General features: G+C 37.9%; 1 protein-coding gene across 1 annotated transcript; it reads left to right on the top strand.

Moving 5' to 3' along the window:
- Positions 1–625: 625 nt before the first annotated feature.
- Positions 626–4,839, top strand: LOC146735523 (sialate:O-sulfotransferase 1-like). The gene is made up of 3 exons (XM_085505892.1): positions 626–701; positions 1,493–1,669; positions 4,475–4,839. The coding sequence occupies exons 1-3, from the start codon at positions 626–628 to the stop codon at positions 4,837–4,839; spliced, it is 618 nt and encodes a 205-aa protein (XP_085362018.1).
- Positions 4,840–18,711: the final 13,872 nt, after the last annotated feature.

Raw genomic sequence — 18,711 nt, 5'->3', positions numbered from 1 at the left:
GAGGGTTAAGTAGTCGTCATTTTGTTGAATTCGATGCACGACGCACACTAGGCTTAGCCTCTCAAAACGTAATTGAAATTTTGCCTAGGGCGCCCGATAAGTTGTCTTGTACCGTAATTACCGAGAATACAAGACAAAACGGGCTTTCAATAGTCGACAACCTCTGGAGACCCAGTCACAACCCCGCGGCCATCATTTTTCACTTGCAAGTGACATAATGTTCGTCGTGGGCGTATATGCTATGATTTTAGTGTGGAAATTCGTCGATGACTGTTACAAATTGACGCTAATGACACATAAAATATTTTACTGAAAATCGGATAAAATTGATCGACAGATAAAATTATTGCCGCTTTAATTTTGTCGAGAAGTTTTCTCATTGGTTGGAAAGCTGGAGCAGTGCTTCCATGAATGTTCTGTAGATCGTGATTCCAAAATGAAAACAATCTCCTTCGTAACCCTTAATAAAGTTGAAAGCAATTTAATTTATCGGTTTTTAGCATTATAATCACATTATCATATTATTTTGCCGGACATATTCATCAAGTAATTGATAATTTACTTGTAATTTTATTTTATGTTATTAAATGGTCATTCAACAGAGCGTGGGAATTCAGAACCTGCAATGGCCACAAGAAAAAATATCCAACTCAATGACAGTAAGCCTTCATTAAAACCAAGTGAAAAAGTGAACATCAAAGGTTTGTTAGAAACTCCCATAAATAATTCAGCTATATAAACTGACCGCAAACAAACAATTTGGTAATAATCTTGTGTCTAGAGAAGTGAAAACTGATTACATGAACGAATGCGCGATGATAAGTATAAATTGTTATAGACACTGGTAGTATATGTGTACTAGAAAACATTCTCTGTTCGACATCGATCCCAAGTACCCGGATAAAAAAATACGTATTCATAATCGGCGTTACCGAGTATCAAATGATTACTTTTTGCTAATGCAATCTCATATTTTGTAATTGTGGAAAATCATATCAAGAACATTGAAACAAAATAAGGGCGAAATATTACATTTAATAATAACCAAGTTGTGTGAGTTAATTCTGCTGCTCGTCACGAAAATCTTCGTTTGGGTACACGTTGCAGATAACATAATATGCACCATGTAGTGTTGTTCGTCCATATTTTGACAATGTGTGCCAGTATGTGGAGCACGTACAAAAAATGTACTTGTCTTGATAAAAAAGGATCACAAAATAACCATTATTTATACCGCTTCGGCCACCTTATTTGACGCTTTTACTAATAATTATTTTAGGCTTATCTTACTTAGTTTTTTACTGCATTGTGTCACATGGTATGCATACATATTACATTTTATTTCCATGTTCCACTGCTCTAAGATTTATTGAATGTTGTATACCTGTATACCAAATTACGACGATTTAGCTATGACGTTATTGTCCCGTTAAAATTGAAGCCCCTGAAGTGTGTGGAAATTGGTGACACGACTGTGGGTTTGTTGATTCAGAAAACAAGACTCTGGACTGTAGTGTCAAGTTTGGTGACTGGGCAGAAGGCACAAGAGAGAAGGTCTGGTTAACAAGCTTTCCTCGATCAGGAAACACGTGGACACGTCATTTATTGCAAATTGCAACAGGGGTTTACACTGGTTCGTGTTACCAGGACAACGGGTTATATCGGGGTGGTAAGTTATTAACTGACATCGCTACCAATTGTTGCGCCCTCTAGTACACGCTCCATTATTCTTTCTCTTCGTCGCGTCCACTATTTGCTTGACCTATGACATCATGGTATCATAGAACAATAAACGTGATGATGGGAGATAATGAAACAGTATGCTAGTGGTGAAACAATTATAGGGTTCATTGTCAATCGAAATAGACATGACACATAATAGTGGTACTGCCCATTAGTTGCCTTTCTGCTCACTCTAAATGTTAATGGAATCCGCATTGTTATTTTAATAATGAGTTAAATTTATTTCGTTTTGAGTAATGTGGACTGTAACTCCATTCGCAAATTTCAATGTTAATACGTATGAATGCATAGCGTACATACTGCATAGGGTTTTGTGAACTAAGATAGAATCGTTGCTGCTCTGCATTCACAAATCATTCCTAAGTGCTCGCCTGATACATCAGAATATTTACAAATGTTGGATGAAATGAGTAGCTTGAAGGGCAGTGGTAGCTGCGTCACGCATGCGCGGGTCTCAAATAAACAAAGAGGGCGATTTGACTGTAAAAACAGTTGCTTAGACCAATACAGAGTGGTGTGTTACTAAGCTTTAACTAGGTAATTTCCTTGGTGATTGGACGATATCGAAGGAGTCACCGACGATAATTAGTGTACATCGCGCCTAGGTCGAAACTCGTACTCGTGAATTCATTTATATGAGCGCATTGAATTGTGGAAGTATCATGTTTATCAACACAAATGTCATACATGCACGGCGCGACGTCCATCGAATTCTTATCACTCATAATTTTACAATACAGAATAAATCGTAAACATACCCTGATGTAATGATTGCACAGTTGATTGTACAACGTCAGATATTCCCATATACCGGGTTCGACTAAAGACTCACTCAGTGACCCGGATGCAGCATTTCGTGGGCTAGTATTTTCCCCACATTACAAGTATTTCTATTTGGGACAAAACTTAGTCCAGGAAACGTTACTGTACAATGTTAGGTTAATAGATTTTAGAAGCAAATCTCAAATAAATCCGTCGGTATGACAGTTGCCATTATTATAGTGCAAGATAATATATTGTTCCCTATGGCGTTTACATTACATCACATTACATTACATTACATTACAATATATTAACTGTTGACTACCGAGGTTGATGTACATACGAATCAACAAGAACATCAACATCAAAAGATGTCGGAATGAAAATTGTTTTGTCACAACGAGTTTGTATTGCAAAATCGCCTCTGTCGCAGTTAATAATGACAAGCTGTCGTTTCTCTATAAACACGTAATGGTTTTACAGCTTCATAATCATGTATATAAATTTCAACCTTTCAATATATTGAAGATATTTTAATGAAATTGGGACTTGGGAGACTAAACATTTATCTTTGATTCGGACATTCACAAAAGGTTACATTGCACGCTGCTATAACATCACCCGAACGCTTAGATATAGACGAATACGGCAGTACATATGCCGTACCATTGTTTGTCTAGGGTATTACCAATTTCATAACAAAACGTACCGCGCCAGATTGGCAGATTTTCTACAGTTTTTCATCGTTATCATACCTTACTCATAATTCACTACATGTATATATATTCACAGTTTATTGAACTGACGAAAAGGTTTAAAAGGCAAATGATCGTCGCGCCGCTTCCTGTTCCACATGGGCCCATAACAACGGATAAACCTACACAATTTATTGTTTGATTGTGTGAATACCCGCTGCGCGATGACAAGCGCCCCCTCTAATATTTAGCATTTTTTTTACATCATAAGTAACACGGCTTATAAATAATACCAAACTCATCAGTGTTATTACTTACAGGCTTTAAAGGAGAAGTTGATAACCCCGATCAAGGACGAATGCTGGTTTATAAATGTCATAGTATAAACATAAATACCTATATGTATGGGATACTGCTAATCAGAAACCCGTATGATTCCCTCATATCTTATTATTCATTTAAAAAAACAAGAATGATGGGAAATATGTCTCTCGAGTCATACAGAAATAGTGAGTATCAAGTTTGTTTTCTAATGTGATATAATTACGTGATATAAATATTATAGCAACAGCAACGGTTACTATTACGTACCTAGAGTATTTTAAGGCTTGGAGAATTTCTCTAAGAAATCATATTAGAAGCGTAGTTGTTAGGGTAGCTTGGCTGGGTAGAGATGATGGGATAAATGACGTAAATCACATACATACGCATGGCAAAGGAGTAAACACATTTATTGTTTTTAAGTACAAAACACGTATCCTCAACTGTGAACTCAACTGTGTGCTTGAGGGGAGATGTTGACACTTGCAGCCCCAAAACGTGATTGGCTAAAAATAAATATGGTCACTCCAACATGTCAGAGAAGAACAAAACGAGTTAATTTAGAGGCAGATTGTTATGAATAATTAAAGCATTCCAACTTAAGTTCAGGGTAGAATTTAATATTAATTTGAAAACAACGACATACTTTTCGAGGAAGATTATAAATGATAAGCGAATGACAATGTTTTGACAGCTGTTAGATGTAAACAGAAATAGAGTTGAATTACAATAACCTAAATAGGGAAATATAGCATCATGAACATTTTTACGCCTTTTGGCTTGGTAACAATAGTTGGAAATTATTGTCAGTACTACTGGGTAGTAAAGATAATTCTATTTAGATGTTTTAACTAAATATTTAACTCCACAATTAGTGATTCTTCCTTCCTGCATAGGATAAAAAATAAAAACAGATATTATTCATTGAATACTGAAAACGTAATTTTCCACAGATGCAGATTGGACAGAGTTTGTCAAAAAGAATCATGCAGGTTGGCGACATATAGCTGAGCAGTGGTACAGATGTACACATCCGTTCCTGGTGATCCATTACGAAGATATGTTACGACGTCCAATACCTTCTGTAATAAGAATGCTGAACTTTATGAACATCACACTAACCCCCGACAGAATGTTATGTTTGCGGAGAGACATGGAAGGACAGTTTCATCGTCAGCATCCAGAACAATTCAATTTCGATCCTTACACTAAAGAATTGCATGAGCTTATTGATGACGATATACATGCGGTGGATGAGATGTTAAAAAGCAGGAAGATCCCACCCGTACACACACCAACTTATAACAGTGAATTGTAAATGAGCTTCTGTTTGGAGAGTAGAAATGTATAACTGGTACATACATCAGCTTATAACATTGAATCATAGTATTGCTGATTTCTCGTTTTTCAGGTCATTAGTAATTATTTAAAATTGCATTCCAACTATGCTTATTGAATGAGGTTCCACTACTTGACAATGCTAACACAAATTTATACATCAAATGTTAATATTTTGAATGAATGTGAACGAGTTCCCACAATTTAACTAATATTGTAAACAGTAGGTGCTGACTGAGTAAGGAAGGTTTTTGTATGTATGTCATTTAGGGTCAGTTATAATGTCCACTGGTGAAAAGTTAAGGCAGATTACTTTTTTGTTGGAATGCAACTTGTTATAGTACCTAGGTGGCTATGTTGATTCCCTGTCATCACCGTACCCCTTATCACAAGGTTCTTGACATTTACGACCAACACAGGCTCCGGCTAGCATGTTTTATTCACGATCTGTACAACAATAATACCCCCATGATCTAAGTATCTATTTTTCTTTTCCTGGACATTCATACCAAACTAGATCCTTGTCAAATGAAAATTTTGCCTGCCCACATAAAAGAACAACATTTAGTCAATTTTATTCCCTGGATTTTTCTAGAACCAAATTGTGGAATAGCCTTCCTAACCATATTAGAAATATTTCCAATCGCAATACTTAAAAGCATTGTTAGCCAACTCACATAGTTAGTTAGGTATTTACATACCTGTTGTGAAAAACAACTGCCATGTGAAACCTTACTGTCAACCAAGTTTATTGTATTTATATTTATTGTTATTTCTGTTAGATTGTATAAATGTAATTTTATTTTTTAACAAAACTCCCGCCAAAATGATTATTTAGCCCCATCAGTATTCGGGAGCAGACTAGACTACTGTCATGAATCTGTTTTCGCGTATCTGATAACCGACTTTGTTAGCTGGTTACTCGTGTGATTGGCTGTATGATCTTTAAACTTCTTTGTAATTAGTTAAGGTTTTGAAAGTAAATAAAGGAGTTTCAGTTGGTCTTGGAAAGAACACCAGGAGAGACACAGTCTTGGGTCAGCCTTGAGATAGTCTTGGGGACTTTTCCCCAGGGCGCTGTGTCTTATAGAGTACTCGACTGACCGACTAAAGACGAGAGTTGATACGTATTTCGTTGTGTGTGTCTATTTGACTGTAAGGTTTAAGTGACTTTCCGATCCCGGAGCTCAAGGGGACGCGATAGAAAGACGAGACGGATTTCTCCCCATGACACTGTAACGTCTGTATTGATTGATTATTGGCGGTAAATGTGAACTCAAACTGACAGCGTTCAAATCGTTGCACAGGTACTCACTCAAGTTGCCAATGGTGGGTCGATTACTTCCTTATTCCTTCCATCCCGTCCTCGTCGCCATTTGTAACGTCTGTATTGATAAATCAATTCGAGAAGCTCTGTTTTGGATAGACGTATATTTATTAACAACTGATGGCGGCCATGCCGTTCAGGTATCCCATAATGCTACAGAGTCATCACTATAGTAACATATCGTGTGATGTCAAAGGTCATGCATAAATAATGATATAGGACATTACATCCCCTTCCTTGTGGATACTAAAAATCTCACAATACAAATTTTTGATCTGATAACATTTGTTGTATACGAACTATCTTTTGTAAACGAATAAATCGAACATTGTATAGATCTTATCGAGTAACAAATAATAACAAACAACAAGAATCACGATGAATGTCAAGAGTTCAAAAGTCTGAGATATACTTTAAATGTTATGAATCGACTAAGCGAATGTCTCTAGATTACAAATAAGTATTTTGCGTGGAACTGGCTTTCTCGACGATCTGCGAAGTGTAGGAGCGGGTTTTGTAGAATCATCGCTGTTAGTCAATCTGTGTTCTTGTCCTGGACTGTTTTCTTTTACGTCTTCACCATTGTTAGGATTACTCGTCTTTGGCATATTTATTTGCTATGCTGGTGAATTTATGGAGCTAGATTTTGTAAATTGTTGAGGATATACCGGATCGGGTGTGGTGTTATAATCAGTAAGCAAGGGGTCATGATCATCAAAGTCAGAGTTGTTTTGAAGTAATGATCTATCTAACTTCTTATAGAATGATGAGTTTCTTGTGACCGTGTGTTCATCATTTTCAGCGGTAATCATAGAGCCTTTTGTCCGCACTACTGTCATTGGACTAGACTCATACACTGTGGAACCTTTGGTTTTGTTGTATGGTCGTTTTACCAATACCTTATCACCTGTCTCTATATTACATGGTTTCACATTTGATTTGTTGTCAGCACGAATCTTGATTTTGTGCTTCTGCAGTGAATCATATTTACGTACGATTTCTGATACCGGGTCAATATCATTTATTTGAGGGAGCTTGTTGCGTATGATACGTTTCAGAAACAAAGTTGTGGGTGATACACTGGTTGTAGCATGAGGGGTTGTGCGGTAGTTTTGTAGAAATATTTGCATTTCTTTTCTCCAATTCTTTCCTTCTGTTTTTGATGCTTTGATCGACTTCTTCAACGTTTTAACAAATCGTTCTACTTCTCCATTGGCTCTAGGCCAAAGTGGGGTTACCTTGCGATGTCTCAGTCCTAGTATCGAAGCAAATTTCTCAAATTCCTCACCATTGAATGGTGGGCCATCAGATTTGAGAATTCCGGGAGTGCCAAACATCGCGAATAAGTAGTTGAGCTTTGGTATGACGCAACGTGCAGCAGTTGACGAAATTGGCTCTACAAATGGATATCGTGAATAGTCGTCAATGAGTAGAAGTAGCATTTCACTTCGTCAAATCTATTGTCTGGTAGGATAGACATTTGCAATGGTTCTCTGGTGTAAACTGGGGTTACTATCTGGCAGGGTAAGCATGACTTGACTTTGGTTTCTACCATTTTGTCCATATACGGGAACCATACTTTCTCATGCATGAGACTTTTTGTTTTCACTATGCCGAGATGAGCTTCGTGAGCTATGTCTACTGTTCGCTCTTGCAGTGCAGCGGGTATTATTATACGATTTGATTTCAGTACTATGGTATCGGTACAGGTAAGCTCTTCTTTCACTTGTTCATAGCGAGATAATTCAGATAGTGATACTGTTGGTGGAGCTTTGTGCCATTTACCTGATCTAATTGCAGACATAACAGTTTGTAGTGTCGGGTCATTGGAAGTCGCGATCTCAACTTCCTGCAGTGTGATTGCCTTCGGCACAGCATTTTCTGTCACATACGAGATATACTCTTCTGATGTATCGGTAAAATCAGAATGGACAGGATGTCTAGAAGCATAGTCTGCTGGGTTTGACGTGCCTGGTTGATATTCAACTATAAAGTTGTACTGTTGCAAGTCCATTAGCCATCTTTCTATTCGCGCGGTGGGTTTGGAAGTTGGGTTGTTGAATAGCGATACTAACGGTTTATGATCTGTGACGATTTTAAACTCTTTTCCATAGAGGTATAAATGGAATCGTTTAATAGACCAATATATCGATAAGGCTTCTCGATCAATTTGCGGATATCTGCTTTCAGTAGGAGTTAGTGGATAGCTAGCGAAGTATAACGGTGTGACTTCTCCTGTGGTTTCATCTCTCTGGGTTAGAACAGCACCTAGTCCTATGGGACTGCCGTCAACAAATACTGTGGTAGGTTTCGTAGGATCAAAATATCCGAGAGTTGTCTTAGTTGACAGAGCAGATTTGAGAGATTCAAACGAAGACTGTTCTTTCTCAGCCCATTGCCATTTAACGCTGTCACAGGTGAGCAATCGGAGCGGTCTGGTGATTATTGCGAAGTCTTTGATGAATCGAGAACAGAATGCTGCGGAGCTAAGTAAACTACGTACTTCGGTTACATTGGTCGGAGGAGCAACTTTTTGTAGTGCTTCGACTTTCTTTGGGTCAGGTGAGATACCCTTTGTGAAGAATAACATACTAGAAGCTCGAAATATACATTTAGGTAGGTTGATTGTGAAATGATTGTTGTGTAGTTGTCTAAATACTTTCTCTAGATTCTTGTCATGGTCTGCTTGATCGATGCCACCGATGTAGATGTCAACACTTATATTTCTAGCGCGAGGTATACCACGAATTGCGTCGCCGACTATCTTTTGAAATATTTCTGCAGCACACGATAGCCCAAAGTTGAGGCGTTTATATCGATAGAGTCCTATGTGTGTTGAGAATGTGGTCAGGTGTCTCGAGTCTGGATGTAGTGGAACTTGGTGATAGCCCTGATTGAGGTCAATTTTACTGAAAACAGTGCAGCCATTTAAATCTGATATCACTTCATCAATGGTCGGGATTATATGGCGTTCGCGGATGATGGCCTTATTTACTGAGCGCATATCAATGCATATTCTAATCTCGTTCGGCCTGTTGGGTTTCAGTACTACAACAATTGGGGAAACCCAGGGCGTAGGACCTTGTGCACGCTCAATGATGTCATCTCTCTCAAGCTGATTTAGTTTCTCTTCAACTTGTTTTCTTACATGGAAAGGAATACGGCGGTGGGGTTGTGCCACTGGTTTTATGTTTTCATCAACATGTATGTGTACTGGTTCACACTTGCATTCACCCATACCTGTGGTTAGATTTTGAAAACTGTCAAGCATATCAGGCGATGAGTCTAATGCGTGGACTGTTTTGATGAATTTCAACTTCTGTGATGTTTTCCAACTTAGTATAGAAGTAGATGAACCCTTAGCTACATGGAATGTTTCAATCGCTGAACTATGATCACTGTTGACAGTTGCCTGGAACTTGCCACACAGATCTAGTGGTTTATCTGTCATATATGGATATAGTTTCGTTGTACTGACTGAAAGTCGTGGTCTAGGTTTAATGCTCATATAGTCTCTGTGATTTAAAATACTAACTGTAGCACCTGAATCAGCCATTACTTGTAACGGTGTGCCAAGTATGGTGACATTGAATGTAGGTTTATCAAACTGTGACTCTCTCACATCACCTCCGAATGTATACTCAGTGTGGTCACTGTTGCCGTTAACTTCACTGTCATGGGTTAGATGAGGATTGTCCGATGAACTTTGGTCATTGACTGCCCTAGTATAGTGCTTACTTTTATCTCGGGAGCGGTTCTTTGTTTACTGTGACAAACCTTGGAGAAATGGTTGAGCTTATCACAATTATGGCAGCGTTTTCCTTTCGCTGGACAGTCACCTCTGTGTGGGAATTTACCACCACATAAACCACACTGTCCACTTCAGTTGTTAGCTCTGAACTTAGGCTTCATATTCTGTCTGTCGTCATGTGATTTTGTAGACTTGTAACTGACTACATTTGACTGTTGTCTCTCAATTTCACTAGTTTGTTCATCAGCTGTTTCCATTGCTCTCGCAGTTTTCAATAAATCCGTTAAATTAAGGCTTTGCTCAATGGCCTTACGTCTCAGTCGTACTGATGTGGTGCCTTGAATTATTTGTCGTTTTATTTCCAGATTGACGTCATCAAACTCGCATTTTCGTGCTAGTAGCTGTAGACGTGTAGAAAACTCAGAGACGTTTTCATCAGGTTTCTGTACTTCTTTTCTAAATACGTATACATGGTGGTCGACACATTTCTGTGGCTCAAAGTAATCAGACAAAGACTTTACTGCGGTTTGATATGCGTCGCGGTCCTCCGTTGGCTCCGGTACTGCCAGCGTGTCAAACACATCACATGTTTCCTCACCAACATAGTGCAGTAACATTGCTTTCTTTTGAGCAGCAGCGGTTACATTCATTGCAGCAAACATGTTGTTTAATCGCTTGATATATTTTTCAAAGCGGGTGGGCGTTGTTTCTCGAGGTCGGAGATCAAATTCAGGGAAATTCGGTAAATTGATAGCCATATTTGTCAGCGTTGATACGATCGGTTGCGGTAAGGACAATGGCGTAAAGTGACGGAGTGTCTATTGGCGGTAAATGTGAACTCAAACTGACAGCGTTCAAATCGTTGCACAGGTACACACTCAAGTTGCCAATGGTGGGTCGATTACTTCATTATTCCTTCCATCCCGTCCTCGTCGCCATTTGTAACGTCTGTATTGATAAATCAATTCGAGAAGCTCTGTTTTGGATAGACGTATATTTATTAACAACTGATGGCGGCCATGCCGTTCAGGTATCCCATAATGCTACAGAGTCATCACTATAGTAACATATCGTGTGATGTCAAAGGTCATGCATAAATAATGATATAGGACATTACAGACACTACCTTCACCTAAGCTCTCTTGTGCTGCCCAATCATTACTGCTCATCTTATATAATTATAAGTGGATTTCCTCATGATTTTATGTGAACTTTGTTTTGATTTTAATAGTTATGTATCCTGTAGCATAATGGTTAATAAAGTTATTATTTATGTCTCGCAAATAGATTCGTAGGTATTTTGCAAACACCATACTTGTATTAATATGCAAATACGACTGTAAACCTCACACTTGTATTTAAAAAAAGAGATTGAAAACATCAATTGTAACTTTTAACTTTTAACCGTGTTACGATCATAAATTAGTGTGTAGATAATAAGCTTTACAGATTGAATACACTGATATTCGTATGTAGATTGTAAACCGTTGTATTCATATTTGGAAATTTCTTACTTATATTTGTGTGGGGGTTATAAACCTCACACAGCAATAATACAAAAATTGAATGCATCAAACTTAATTGTATGAAAATATGATGTGTCGCATAACCATATAACGTATGAAGCAACGTTGATCAGTATCAACCAGTCTGGTGATTATACATTCACGAATGTGTATTATATATTGAATATAACTCAGAGCTTTTACATTGTATAAATTGTAACGTGGTGATATGTTTCGCAACTGTTCAATATTTGGAATAGTTGAAATTTTAAAATAAATTTTAAATCTAACGAACTAATTAAGAATATATAGGAATTGTCATTTGTTCGTGTCAGCCATCTCATCTAGTAATAGCAGCACATTTTGTGTGAGAGAATGTATTTGTAACTGAGACTTGGTCGTGTTTTGCGGTCACTTGAATGGGCTTACAAGACCCCCCCCCCCCAATACAAGAGTTTTTGATTATGAAAAATAACACCTAGTTCAAAAGATATGTAAAAGTAAACTCGCATAGATTGCCAACATAGTGATACCAATTATTTGCAACTGAGCAATACATATACATGTATAATTATTATACCTCATGACCATGACAGCCAATCAGGGTCGCGCATTACAGGTAGACATGTAGAATTCAGATCTACGCGCGTGACCTGGAAGATTGCCATGATTGAATGCAACAATTTGTGTTTTAAGATTTATTCGGTATAATAATACAAATGTACACCCCAACAGCGGTGGACCAACAGTTTTAGCGACCATCTGTTGGGGTAAACATTTATATTGTAACAGTCATTTCAATCAAGTGCTTTCCCTGCTGTAACAACCTGACCGAATCGCTAACGCCACCAACGGTGGAATTTGTAATAGCTGTACTCGTACATCACATGATCCTTGGAAGCAAGTAACGTTACAGGATTAACTGTCAGCGAGCTACACATAAGGAGCTACGTGCAACACACAAACTAATATATATAAAATATCTTACTGAACCCCCCCCCCCCCCAACGCCGTAGAACATCATGGGTATTCTCTAGTTTATAATAACTGCGCAAAAACTTTACAATGACGAGTGGTTAAGCCACTTTAAAATCGGTTTTCATTAACCATCCAAGACAAACTTCTACAATTTATAACGCCATAATACATACCTTCATTCACAATTCAAAATGAGTATTTCAATGTAAAATGGTATAGTTCGGGTATATTGTGTTTATGATTTAATTTAACCACATGCCAAAGAATACTGCTCTGTTTTTGAAGTAACTCTGCTGTTTTTCTGCTGTTACATATCCATGAACATATCAACTTTCTCGTACGTGTATAAATGTTTAGTTTGTAGTGGAAATCAGTTGATGAGCTTTTTTAGAGGATGTGCACTGATCGAAGGTTCAGTAGTAAATGACTAGTTTATTTGTTTATGGTTTTATAATGCTGGACAGGAAATTATAATGCCATTAACTATCTATCTATATCGTTTGATTAAACGACGAGAAACTGTCTTACATGTAATAAATGTGCGCTGGTTGTTTTGAAACGTACGTTAATAATTACTGCACGTTATTTTTCATTGAACGAATATTTTACTGCGATATATACATACATAAACCCAACAAGGATGTTTAATCGCTTAAGGGGTTGAACGCGTAAAACTGATTTGTATTTCAATTCAGGAAGTGCTTATCATCGCAAAAGTGCTGTCGGGCTTCGGTAGTTCACGTTTTGTATTTATTTTTGGAATCATTTACTTTAAAAACCTTTGCATTTCGTATAAATATGCGAGAAATTGGGTTATAATCGTGCTTGTCACCCAACATTCCCCGAAATATTAGTAGCGTTCACGCTATACGAATCCTGGCTGAGAATTAAGCTACTAGTAATATGTTGCATTGCGTGTCACCCACGGGAGGAAACAGTGGTTAGCACGGACTAATGAACGCCCAAACTTGTTAAGAATATACAAAAATTTGCAGTTACTCAGATATGATTACTCGGTACAGTAATTAAAAATGTATACGTGTACATGTTATTTCTACGGTTATAAAACAATACCAAAGCAAATTCGGAATAATAGAATAGCGAGTTCGTTCTCGAGATCAATATCTCCAGATGTGCTCGCGTTGGTTGTCGTGTCGGAAATGAATAGCTATGAATATAATAGTAAATCTTCAAAATGAACATTGAATACAATGGCGTTGAGGGCGCTCCCGGGCTAAGCGTTCACGCACACTTAGTTAGCCAGTGCTAAGGATACGCACCGGGTCTCAAAACCGGGTCTCAGCGAGGTATTTGACCTTTTAGCCAGTGCTAAAGAGCTATGTGTGAACATATCTAATGCAAAAAAACAATGAAATTTGAAAGGCTCAAAAGAGGATAATAGAATGTGAATAAATTTTTAAGGAAGAAATTTGGTTCGTTAATGGGTCACGTTGTTACCAATAGCTACGTTCCGTCGTATCAGAATTGAAGTTATTATTAACTTTGAAATGCATGACATCATAAATGGAAATTGATGCTCGTTGATGGCGCTGTTGTTATAATAAAATCCACGATGACGAGGTTCGATTCTCGGTATCTGTTACCCGGGGCTTCAAATCGGGGTTCATCTTATGGCGAATGGTGTATATTTATTTAAAATATAAAAAAAAATTAAAATTTCAGTATATGTTAGTAGTGTTTATTTATTACATATAAAAAGAAAAGCACGGACATAGAGACATTGGTAAGGCACCGTGAGAGCTCGGTTCAAGTAGCGATGAGTTCCGAAATGTGTAAACAGTTTAGTATGTCCTAAATGCCTTCACCGACAGACCGTGATCGGTTCACCTGTTAAAACATTTCGGTCAGATAGGGAGCAATCTACGACAGCAACTAAATACAGAAGTAGTTACGAATCGTGTCCCCGCTTGATAGTACATGTAGTAACAAACATTCACAGTGGAGACAAACAAACAACAAACAAACAATCAATGACTATCAAGAATAACTCGTACTGTTCTCACCATATCGCCATAAGGGAGCCTCTTCCGAATCGTCTTTGTCTTCGAATAGATCAATTCGTCGTTATAGTCAACTGTTATAATAGGCATTTCATGTCACTGTTGGGGCGCCCTCTATGCCTATGTTTTAGTTGTTCTATACCAGCTTGAGTTTGTGCATTGAAATATATCCTGTTTAGTATATATCCAGCTTACCTTTGACAATTTACAAAATGATCGCAACATTTGAAGTTGGAAATAACATCGCGGTATCCATACGTACATTAATAAGATGTCTCTTGCTACAGCATACGAGTATGTATTTATGTCTGTTTTAAATTCGGTCCACTCTCCCCTTGTGTCGTGAGCTCACCCATCAATTTAGTAACCATGGAACGCCCCCGGGGAACTGGATACTCGTCTATCAGTTGCACAAATCCCAGTTCAGACTCACACAATATGTCGGCGAAAGCATTGATAAAATATATACACGCATCTCATAAAACATTATCTGATATCACAACTCTGAATGATATAACTCATAACATTTGCAATTGTTACCTGGCATGAATCCAATATCTGCCGTTACCATGACACCGGCTATAGATTCTCCAATTTTGCTTTCGAGTTAAATATACCGTGACCGGTGTCCTTGTGACACACTAGAGAGTTTAAGATTTGCGTACGTAACGAGAACGTAACGTGATGTTCTAATTTCGTTTGCGTTACGTTCCCGGGTGCCAGAAAACGATTAAGTACAAGCGTCCACAACGGGAACGTAACTGAAACCAGAACCATGTCAATCCGTCTATCATTGGGCAACCATAATATCCAATAAAATTTGTTATGTCATTTCACGACCGGAATCAGAATTAGTAGTTAGTTAACAGACATTTGACAGAGCTCTCGCTATTTCCATCAATTCTCTGTTGAAGTCCCAGGCCTGTTTGCCGACGTCTTTCAACAGAACAATGTCATGCGTTTTCATTGGGTATAAATATCAGCTAAAATGCATCCAATATTTCTTATTTTATCATAAATATACAAAAGCACTCTAGTATAAAACGTTTTATCAATGTCAGTGAAAATTAATCAAAATTGACAGCGAGAAAAGCTCTCGGAAATCAACTACGAGTCAGTCACCTTGATCACGTTCAAAACGACTGCCGTACGACCAGGCAACCGATGACGTCATTGGTTCGCGCGGAGGTCATGCACAAAGCGGTGACGTGTCCGTTCTCGTTCCGTTCTCGTATGCGCATCTTAATGTCTCTACTATGCATAAACACAATGTAGAAGTTTTAGACTTAATTTTATATCAATAGTCAATTTACTTGCAGAAAACTTAAAGGGCGGTGGTCGCCGCGCAGCGCGTGTTGGAATTTCACCAACAAACAAACACGCGTTGCGCACGTCGCTGTGAGTCTCAAATTGAACAGGACGCGGCTCGATGATCACCGTCTTTTAACGATTTCGTTGCCAAAAATAACGGCAATACCTCATTCATGTGTGTAGCGCCCTCTAGTGGTGTTACCGTGACGTAATGCGTACCTTCAGAGTCGATATCGTTATCGTCTGTATTCGCCCGTCAATAAAAAAATAATTATAGCTGCCGCTTTGAACGACATTAGTTTCACGATAGAAAAGTTCATCTCTAGCGGGCGCGATTTATAAGAGAGGTGCATGTATCTCCAGTTGAACAAGAACTTGAGAAGAATCGCTTAAAAACGGAGTGTATTATAATAAAATTTAAATTTATTAAAAATCGATGTTCGATTTTAGAAATATATCCTAAATTATTTGACAGTATAAAGGAGATGGGGTCTTAAGTAAAGATTTTCAGTGAGCAAAATATTATTTCAAGCATCGTCACAATAGATGGAAATTACTAATAAAGTAGTCCTGTAGGATTTATAATACCACGACGAAATTACATTCACATATGTCGATGCGCATGAGCAGAAACGACAAACCAAGAGAATCATTGCAAAACGATTCGTGTCACGTCGAATAATTCCCAGAATGCTATTCAACAAAGTCCAGTTGACGGGTTATATCGAATTAAATGATATAAAGCACGACCGCTAATGAATTACTGTCCAATATGAATTATGGATGCCGGTCCACTGAGTACTATCTTACTGTTTATGGATAATATCCATATCAGCTAATCTGTTTTCAAGGGCATATCAATTTATTATTGAATACTTACCTCAATTCATTATTTTGTTTCAAGTCACGTTCTTCTGTAATGATTAGATTTGTTGATTCAGTAATTTGGCATAGTGGATTACAGTCATTTTGTTGTTTGTGGGGTATAAGTATATTGCCTTGAAAATTGACATTTGTTCAAGCAGGCGCAGATATAGATTAGCACGATTTTCGAGGACAGTGAACTTTCCAGAGACCACAAACGTTACGAAACATTACACTCGTAATTATGGGATAGCTCATTCGATGTTCGGTTTCAGTGAACGATATGGTTATATGTCTAATTATTCAAAGTTAGTTTGAACGATAATATAGTTATCTATCAGGCGTTCACTCGCCATAGTCAGGGGATGAGTATCAATAACAAACAAACATAGACTCGTGTTCCCTACAATCCCAGCGACGAGCTTTCGGGTTTCGAAGACATTTGTATTTTGCAAACATAAATATTGATTTTGACACCAGACATCACAGATATGTGTTCGGCATATTTAATACGCCTTATCCAGGTCATGCGATTCACATGTTTACTTGTATCTTAAGTTCCTTGATATTTACGGAGAACTTTCGTTGCCTCGTGGCAATTAAACACCCAGCCTCTGGCAAGAACATTTCCATTTTTAAGCTTGAAATGAATTTGTATTCATTGCTTTCGTATAATTTGCATATTAAAATTGTGGCAGGTGCACCGTTTACTCTAGATCTGCGCAATGATCAACTGATGAATATTCATGATCAAACGCGAAAAATCGTATAGCTCAAAAACCGATGTTTCTGGTAGCTCAGCGTGCCTGTCCGATATTGTCCTTTGTTTCAGCTCTGAGTTCGAATTCAGGCTTTGTGTGTTTTTTTTAGTAGCACGATAAAACTTGATGAATGTTAAATATTTGATGCCACTTCAATCTACGTGCAACTCTTAGGACAATATATGAGAATAAAACAATTTCACTTGCGAAAACGTCGGGGCATTTAGTGTATATAAAGTCCTGCAATGGAGCATTCTGATTGGTCGAGAAGTACTAAGTGGGTTTTAAATATTAGATAACGTATGCAACTCGAAATCATCATCAGCTTGTCAACGTCAAGTTCATTTGCTCGCCAGCTTCCGACCGTGTCTCGAAATGACGTATTTCTCGTTCTAGAATATATATATATAATGCGAAGCCAACATGTACGAGATATGTTATTGTTAAGGGATGGGTAAATTATAATCGTTGAAACCCTTTTAAAATGTGAGTTGTATCTCCAGACAAGTCGCCATTTATAACAATTGATTACTCACTAATTCCAGTATTACCGCCATCTGAATCAAATTACCAGCATTTTAATCAGCCTATGAACGACCGTAGTCATGTCACGTGATTCGTATTAATCTATTTATTCACCCGCTTTCATCTGTAACACGATGTGCGATTGCTCATTTCTAATTACGTCGGCTGTTAGACGAGTGAAGGGGGCGGTTCGTTCATTTTTTTTTACAAATACCAGCGATCAGTCGATCTGCTAACTGTCGATTAGAAACAACTAAACCGGAAAGCCTGAAAAGTGTGTGTTTTTGTTTTCATTCGTGTTGTCACGGTGTTGTAGAAGATTGAGCTGCATGTATTCCTGGCGAGAACTTGATAACATATATTTGGATTTTGCAAATTAGAATAACATGTTTATAATTGAAAACTGTTTTGTGTTACGCCAAAACGCTAATAATATCATCTATAAAAACGTAATTGGTGATTTGAGACCTGAATACTGGATGTGAGAGTGTCGACTACACGTGGAGGACACAGCATAAGTTCAGTGTCGGGCTAATTGAAACCTCCGCTGCTGTATTTGAACAGCTACATATTTCACTGTTTCATATTATTTGCAGGACTAGTTTCGCATTCGCATTCGCCATTCCCGTGGCGTACCAGCTGTATGAACTAAAAAAAACTAATCACCAAATGTTGTAACACATCACGAGGTCTAGGATTATGAGGGTCAGTGGAGTAGTAAAGGTCAAACACAAAGAAGGATTATGGCGGTTATAAAAACATATTTTGACCTCAGTTGGATGGGTCAGAGACATGTACTGGTTGCATTG

The sequence above is a fragment of the Saccoglossus kowalevskii genome, chromosome 12, assembly GCF_978046115.1.
Source record: "Saccoglossus kowalevskii chromosome 12, keSacKowa6.1, whole genome shotgun sequence".
NCBI classification, from domain to species: Eukaryota; Metazoa; Hemichordata; class Enteropneusta; family Harrimaniidae; genus Saccoglossus; species Saccoglossus kowalevskii.
This window is presented reverse-complemented; position numbering and strand designations above follow the sequence as displayed.

Coding starts and splice junctions, on each gene's coding strand:
- LOC146735523 (XM_085505892.1), top strand. CDS start 626: ATGGCCACAAGAAAAAATATCCAACTCAATGACAGTAAGCCTTCATTA. Junction 702..1,492: donor TGAAAAAGTGAACATCAAAG/GTTTGTTAGAAA, acceptor TTGTTGATTCAG/AAAACAAGACTCTGGACTGT. Junction 1,670..4,474: donor CAACGGGTTATATCGGGGTG/GTAAGTTATTAA, acceptor AATTTTCCACAG/ATGCAGATTGGACAGAGTTT.